Here is a 7,774-nt window from a genome sequence, read left to right as displayed (position 1 = left end):
GGGTAAGAATCGGGCTTTGAAACTCCCTTTAAGTAAAGCACTTATGAGTGTAATTTGTTTGACTTGGTCATGCATCCACCGTGAACACCATCCTTCACCGATTCTGCCACACCTCAGTGTGATACAAAATCAAAAGCATTTATTTACAGTATGCCCATCGACCTGACCGATAGCCTTCTAGTGAGCACATGCAGGCATATTAGTCGTTCATGAAGAGAATGAAATTCTGAATGTATAAGAGAGACGCATTTAAGACATGTCAGAAACGTTTGTGGTTCTAAATTAGCAAGCAGGTGCTTTATAAGGGTAAGTCCTGCTGGCTTGCTGCTGGAGGGAGGGGGTTGATGAGGTTTGATTCACACCGCCTGCATCAGCTGATTAAGACTTTATCTATGAGAAGATCCAGGAGGAAACAGCACGATGATTCAAGTTCATCCATAACCCATTTTTGCAATGACAACTGAAAGAATGTGGCTACCTTTGGACATTCAGATATTCTTCTAAACAAACCTACATCTATGTGCAAAATATACCCATTTCCGTCTTCCAATTTTTCTGAGTACATGAAGCACATTAAAGTTGTTATATTTTGTGACAAAAGTCATACACATCACAAAGGCTGAACATTAATAAATTGGCACAGGTCTTTTAATATGGTGGCACAGTAGTCAATAATAATATGGTTCAATAATAAAATTCCTCAATGAGACACGCTGTTTCCAGTTAGCATATCTGTTCTGTCAAGATAAACAAGAATAACTTAACACTATTCATTTTAAAAATCCAGGAAATGTGTTTCTTATAATAAGTATTGGTCCTGTGGTCAGGTTTCATCAGTGGTTTCTCTATTTCTTCTTCTGAAACACTCGGGCCAGTGCAGCAGACACCCTGGTCAGCACAGATGACTTTGGTGGCTTCTCCCTGGGGTTTGGTTGAGGAGCAGAGACTCCTGAAATTACACAGTAGACTGGTTTGGCACATGAGCATTCAGGAATTTGTTTCGTTTAAACTAAAACGTCAGACCTGTGCACATAGATTTACTCACAGATGCCTCAAAAGTATCAAGCAGGAGATGACTGAATTAAACCCCCACAACTATGTGGCACTAAGAGCCATGGTCTCAATGTTTCTCCACAATTGAAAGTAAATCAAACTAAATTATATCCAACTGTACAGAGGCAGCTAGAGTCACTGACAGATTTAGTGAAGAGTATTTCATTCATCAGACACACTCTCCCAGCACTTACATAACACCTGTTATACAGCACTCAGCGCAAAGTGCATCTGAGGAAGGCCCCCTTTGAGATAAATCCTTTTTGGGGGTTCCCCTATGAAGTATTATTAGTTTGCCCCCAAAATATGTCTTTGTGCAATATCTTTTTTACAAAAGGCATTAGTTCTTTTAAGTTTGGACAGAGTTCGCCAGTCGTCCCCTGAATTTGAACAGGTTTGTTTTGGCTACTGTACTTTTTAAGAAAGCACTACTCTCATAAACGTTCATTACTTTCAAACACATTCAAGGGAACAGGCCAACCTGTTCAGAATTACTTCACATGCCTCTTTTCATATATTTGTTTTTAATTGCCAGTTTCAAATTCTATAATGAAGGAAATGCACAGTTCCATTCAGTATTATGGTCAGACATTTCTATTTCAGAATCAGAGTGTGAGATAGAACTCACCTGGCATAGCACTGCGAGGCTGGCTCCATTGATATCTCTCTGGAGGGCCACTTTCCTTCTCGAAGATCTGTGTGCACACAGAGCAAACAGCGAATGGCATCAGAACGTTTTCTCATCAATCTTTCTAATCCTACTGTCATTTTATCCCCCCATTAGCACTTAAAAGCAATGTTTGTTTCCATAGAAAATGCAACAGAACCACAACATATTATCATAACTTTTTGTTTACAGTAACATATCCACTCTGGTCCTATTCCATAGTGTGAAACAAAGTGTTAAGCACTAGTCCACAGTAAAACTGTATGTATTGTATACTACACTCCCTTGAAATTCTGTCAATAAGAACTATCATGAATCAGATCCATACCTTCTTCCTTACAGTTTGTGGAATGCTGTTCTTATCCCTCAGTTGCTTGAGTTCCCTCTTTCCAAAGCTGTTGAAACTTGAGGATGTGCCCTGAATTTCATAGATCTCTAATAAGTTACCACGGTCCGCGCTGGCATTGTGGCATGGTTCGCTCTGCATCACAGCTGAAGTCAGCTGAGGTTTTTGGGGAATCAAAGGGAGAAAGCCAGAATTCACTCCCGGATGTGGAGCCTCGGAGGTCTGTTCCTTCCTCTCTCCCCTGGATCCTGCCTGTGGCATCCTCTCAAAGGCATCAGAGGACATGTGAGCCTCATAGTATGGCACGTTTTGATCATTTCTTAGCTTGAACTGAAGCCTGTTCTTAATTTTGGTGCCAAAGTTCACCATCTTCCTGAAAAGATTTTTCTTTCCTTTTTCTTTGTGGCGAAACTCTGCATACATCAAATTAGCCTGCCATACAAATAAAGAGAGAGTTAACTTCAATGTCAGTTGTGTTTTTAGTTGCCACCAAAATTAGCCTAGACTCTCTTTGGGAACAGAAATCACATTTTGATGTGTGGATTGGTACTGCAGTTAAAAACAGATCAAAGTTAACAAATCATAGAAATTCACAATTCCATTCCTAACTTAATGTAATAATTAGGGTAATAGGGTTAAATATATTTTGTCAAGTTTTGAATCTCTTATCAACATACCTCAAAAAGGCTTTATTTCATGCTCAGAAGGCTGCCGAAGAGATGTGGATGTTGAACTCTCAGCCTCCAGGGAGCGTTTCTTTTTTGCTTTAAGGGATTTCTTCTTTGCTGCCTTAGCATGGTGTTGTTCGTCAACATCCAGCTCTCTTGGTACAATGGACTCCTTTGGCTTTTTAGAAGACTCAGGGGCAAACCTCTCTCTTTTCTCAGTTGAAACATTTCTCAGGTCAAACGATTCACCCGCTGAGACCCTGTCATGGCCCATCTCTTTCATGCCACCCACCTTTTTCTTGGGGAAATCAGAAGAACTATTCATTGGAAAAGGTAGTACTTTGTTAGCACGAGGAGGAATCATGACTCTTATTTTCTCTGTAGTGCGATTGCTGTCATCCTTAGGTTTGAGGGACTCCAGAGGTGAATTTGTGCCTTGCGCAAACTCTCCCTCCTGGATATGTCTAGCGACACAGCAGATAATTCTCTTCATTGTTTCAGGGTTTCTTGAGCCGACCGCTATCTGTAAATCTCTCTTGCAGCCAGTCGCCTCCACCATACTCCGATATACAGCTCTAGTAGTTTTCTTCACATGCTGTAATAGTAAATGCTCTTGCTCATCTGCGTTGCACGAAGCAAGGCTGGGAATCCTTACTATTTTCTTCATCACATGTTCAGTGAGTTTCAGGGTCAATTCAGTGAGCTGGGACTCAGGCACCAGTTCCAGCTCTCCTGTGTCCTCTCTAGGGAATCCAGGCCGTATTTTCTCAAACAACCCGCTGATGATGCGTTTCACCCCAAATGTGTCAGAACAGGGAGCTGAAGACACCAGCGGCACACTTCCGTTGCTTGCTCCAGCCTCGTCTCCAGCCTTGGCATTGTCCTTGGCTTTGGCATTGGCACTGGCATTGTCATTGTCATTGTCCAGCTGAGGAATGAATAAGAGAGACGCATTTAAGACATGTCAGAAACGTTTGTGGTTCTAAATTAGCAAGCAGGTGCCCTATGAGGGTAAGTCTTGCTGGCTTGCTGCTGGGGGGAGGGGGTTAATGAGGTTTGATTCACACCGCCTGCATCAGCTGATTAAGACTTTATCTATGAGAAGATCCAGAAAGAAACAGCACGATGATTCAAGTTCATCCATAACCCATTTTTGCAATGACAACTGAAAGAATGTGGCTACCTTTGGACATTCAGATATTCAGCACATACTGAAGATACATTCTACAGTATGTGCAAAATATACCCATTTCCGTCTTCCAATTTTTCTGAGTACATGAAGCACATTGAAGTTGTTACATTTTGTGACAAAAGTCATACACATCACAAAGGCTGAACTTAATCTTTTAATAAATTGGCACAGGTCTTTTACTACGGTGGCACAGTAGTCAATAATAATACGGTTCAATAATAAAATTCCTCAATGAGACACGCTGTTTTCAGTTAGCATATCTGTTCTGTCAAGATAAACAGAAGAGAGGATCAAGAATAACTTAACACTATTAATTTTTAAAATCCAGGAAATGTGTTTCTTATAATAAGTATTGGTCCTCTGGTCAGGTTTCATCAGTGGTTTCTCTATTTCTTCTTCTGAAACACTCGGGCCAGTGCAGCAGACACCCTGGTCAGCACAGATGACTTTGGTGGCTTCTCCCTGGGGTTTGGTTGAGGAGCAGAGACTCCTGAAATTACACAGTAGACTGGTTTGGCACATGAGCATTCAGGAATTTGTTTCGTTTAAACTAGAACGTCAGACCTGTGCACATAGATTTACTCACAGATGCCTCAAAACTATCAAGCAGGAAATGACTGAATAAAACCCCCACAACGATGTGGCACTAAGAGCCATGGTCTCAATGTTTCTCCACAATTGAAAGTAAATCAAACTAAATTATATCCAACTGTACAGAGGCAGCTAGAGTCACTGACAGATTTAGTGAAGAGTATTTCATTCATCAGACACACTCTCCCAGCACTTACATAACACCTGTTATACAGCACTCAGCGCAAAGTGCATCTGAGGAAGGCCCCCTTTGAGATAAATCCTTTTTGGGGGTTCCCCTATGAAGTATTATTAGTTTGCCCCCAAAATATGTCTTTGTGCAATATCTTTTTTACAAAGGGCATTAGTTCTTTTAAGTTTTGACAGAGTTCGCCAGTCGTCCCCTGAATTTGAACAGGTTTGTTTTGGCTACTGTACTTTTTAATATTGTAGCAGAATGATATATACAGATAAAGAATAAAAAAGCACTACTCTCATAAACGTTCATTACTTTCAAACACATTCAAGGGAACAGTGGGCACATACAGGCCAACCTGTTCAGAATTACTTCACATGCCTCTTTTCATATATTTGTTTTTAATTCCAAGTTTCAAATCCTATAATGAAGGAAATGCACAGTTCCATTCAGTATTATGGTCAGACATTTCTATTTCAGAATCAGAGTGTGAGATAGAACTCACCTGGCATAGCACTGCGAGGCTGGCTCCATTGATATCTCTCTGGAGGGCCACTTTCCTTCTCGAAGATCTGTGTGCACATAGAGCAAACAGCGAACGGCATCAGAATGTTTTCTCATCAATCTTTCGAATCCTTCTGTCATTTTATCCCCCCATTAGCACTTAAAAGCAATGTTTGTTTCCATAGAAAATGCAACAAAACCACAACATATTATCATAACTTTTTGTTTACAATAACATATCCACTCTGGTCCTCTTCCACAGTGTGAAACAAAGTGTTAAGCCCTAGACCACAGTAAAAATGTATGTATTGTATACTACACTCCCTTGAAATTCTGTCAATAAGAAAGAACTATTATGAATCAGATCCGTACCTTCTTCCTTACAGTTTGTGGGATGCTGTTCTTATCCCTCAGTTGCATGAGTTCCCTCTTTCCAGAGCTGTTGAAACTTGAGGATGTGCCCTGAATTTCATAGAAGTTACCAAGGTCGGCGCTGGCATTGTGGCATGGTTCGCTCTGCATCACAGCTGAAGTCAGCTGAGGTTTTTGGGGAATCAAAGGGAGAAAGCCAGAATTCACTCCCGGACGTGGAGCCTCGGAGGTCTGTTCCTTCCTCTCTCCCCTTGGTCCTGCCTGTGGCATCCTCTCAAAGGCATCAGAGGACATGTGAGCCTCATAGTATGGCACGTTTTGATCATTTCTCAGCTTGAACTGAAGCCTGTTCTTCATTCTGGTGCCAAAGTTCACCATCTTCCTGAAAAGATTTTTCTTTCCTTTTTCTTTGTGGCGAAACTCTGCATACATCAAATTAGCCTGCCATACAAATAAAGAGAGAGTTAACTTCAATGTCAGTTGTGTTTTTTAGTTGCCACCAAAATTAGCCTAGACTCTCTTTGGGAACAGAAATCACATTTTGATGTGTGGATTGGTACTGCAGTTAAAAACAGATTAAAGTTAACAAATCATAGAAATTCACAATTCCATTCCTAACTTAATGTAATAATTAGGGTAATAGGGTTAAATATATTTTGTCAAGTTTTGAATCTCTTATCAACATACTTCAAGAGGCTTTATTTCATGCTCAGAAGGCTGCCGAAGAGATGTGGATGTTGAACTCTCAGCCTCCAGGGAGCGTTTCTTTTTTGCTTTGAGGGATTTCTTCTTTGCTGCCTTAGCATGGTGTTGTTCGTCAACATCCAGCTCTCTTGGTACAATGGACTCCTTTGGCTTTTTAGAAGACTCAGGGGCAAACCTCTCTCTTTTCTCATTTGAAACATTTCTGAGGTCAAAAGATTCAACCGCTGAGACTCTGTCATAGGCCATCTCTTTCATGCCACCCACCTTTTTCTTGGGGAAATCAGAAGAACTATTCATTGGGGAAGGTAGTACTTTGTTAGCACGAGAAGGAATCATGACTCTTATTTTCTCCGTAGTGCGATTGCTGTCATCCTTAGGTTTGAGGGACTCCGGAGGTGAATTTGTGCCTTGCGCAAACTCTCCCTCCTGGATATGTCTAGCGACACAGCAGATAATTCTCTTCATTGTTTCAGGGTTTCTTGAGCCGACCGCTATCTGTAAATCTCTCTTGCAGCCAGTCGCCTCCACCATACTCCGATATACAGCTCTAGTAGTTTTCTTCACATTCTGTAATAGTAAATGCTCTTGCTCATCTGCATTGCACGAAGCAAGGCTGGGAATCCTTACTATTTTCTTCATCACATGTTCAGTGAGTTTCAGGGTCAATTCAGTGAGCTGGGACTCAGGCACCAGTTCCAGCTCTCCTGTGTCGTCTCTAGGGAATCCAGGCCGTATTTTCTCGAACAACCCGCTGATGATGCGTTTCACCCCAAATGCGTCAGAACAGGGGGCTGAAGACACCAGCGGCACACTTCCGTTGCTTGTTCCAGCCTCGTCTCCAGCCTTGGCATTGTCCTTGGCTTTGGTATTGGCACTGGCATTGTCATTGTCATTGTCCAGCTGAGGAGGACGGACAGGCTTTTCACCTGTCAAAAAGCACAAGCTTGTGAGTTCTCTAACCAGAAGCTAACTCATTAGTCTGGCAGTAAACATAAGAAAAAACTGCATGGCAATAGTGAAACAATAATTAAAATAGATGGGGAATTCACTCTTAAAATAATTGCATACAGTAATAGAACATTTAAACATAATTTTCCTTAAATATACTTTTGATAGATGCATACTTAAAACGTATAGAGTTTCACAGCTCAACACAGCAACAAATGAGTCTGCTGATTTTACTGTAGAAGTTGTGGTTTTTGTATTCTGCCCTGCTGAAGAAACAGGTTCAACAACCTGCTTTTCTAAAGACACATCAGCTGGCTTAGCTTCTAGTCTCCTCATAGGCTCCAGAGTGGCTCCTCTGTTACCTTTTGCAGGAGGTTCCTGTTTTTTGTTCCACGGTCTCTCTCCGGGGGACATTCCTTCCTCAGTCTGGAGTTCACCCACTGTCTGTTGTCCAGGCTCATCCTTGCAGCTTGGCTGCCCCTGACGTGGTCTCTCTTTTCTTGCCGGCAGAATCTTGTAGGTTTCTAAAGGTCTTCCTCTTGTTGGTTGGATA

General features: G+C 41.6%; 3 protein-coding genes across 3 annotated transcripts in view; all 3 read right to left on the bottom strand.

The window, feature by feature from the left end:
- Window positions 1-630: 630 nt before the first annotated feature.
- Window positions 631-2,517, bottom strand: LOC148652417 (uncharacterized). The gene is made up of 3 exons (XM_088599102.1): window positions 2,049-2,517; window positions 1,682-1,748; window positions 631-949 (listed from the first exon to the last, which is right to left on the bottom strand). The coding sequence occupies exons 1-3, from the start codon at window positions 2,487-2,489 to the stop codon at window positions 846-848; spliced, it is 612 nt and encodes a 203-aa protein (XP_088455228.1). The 5' UTR covers window positions 2,490-2,517; the 3' UTR covers window positions 631-845.
- A 227-nt stretch (window positions 2,518-2,744) lies between these two features.
- LOC148652412 (uncharacterized) overlaps window positions 2,745-7,774 on the bottom strand; it is a 76,756-nt gene continuing 71,726 nt past the window's right edge. Inside the window, exon 2 of the mRNA XM_088597619.1 lies at window positions 2,745-3,958. Within this exon, the coding sequence (XP_088453745.1) occupies window positions 2,745-3,401 (657 nt within the window). The 5' untranslated portion in view covers window positions 3,402-3,958. The remainder of the gene's footprint in view (window positions 3,959-7,774) is intronic.
- On the bottom strand, window positions 4,068-7,195 carry LOC148652416 (uncharacterized). Its single transcript, XM_088599101.1, has 4 exons — window positions 6,256-7,195; window positions 5,569-6,009; window positions 5,198-5,264; window positions 4,068-4,416 (listed from the first exon to the last, which is right to left on the bottom strand). The coding sequence occupies exons 1-4, from the start codon at window positions 6,910-6,912 to the stop codon at window positions 4,313-4,315; spliced, it is 1,269 nt and encodes a 422-aa protein (XP_088455227.1). The 5' UTR covers window positions 6,913-7,195; the 3' UTR covers window positions 4,068-4,312.

This window comes from Lepisosteus platostomus, chromosome 11 (assembly GCF_059453375.1).
Source record: "Lepisosteus platostomus isolate fLepPlt1 chromosome 11, fLepPlt1.hap1, whole genome shotgun sequence".
Lineage (NCBI taxonomy): Eukaryota > Metazoa > Chordata > Actinopteri > Semionotiformes > Lepisosteidae > Lepisosteus > Lepisosteus platostomus.
Note: the sequence above shows the minus strand (reverse complement) of the source record. Positions and strands in the feature narration are given on the sequence as shown.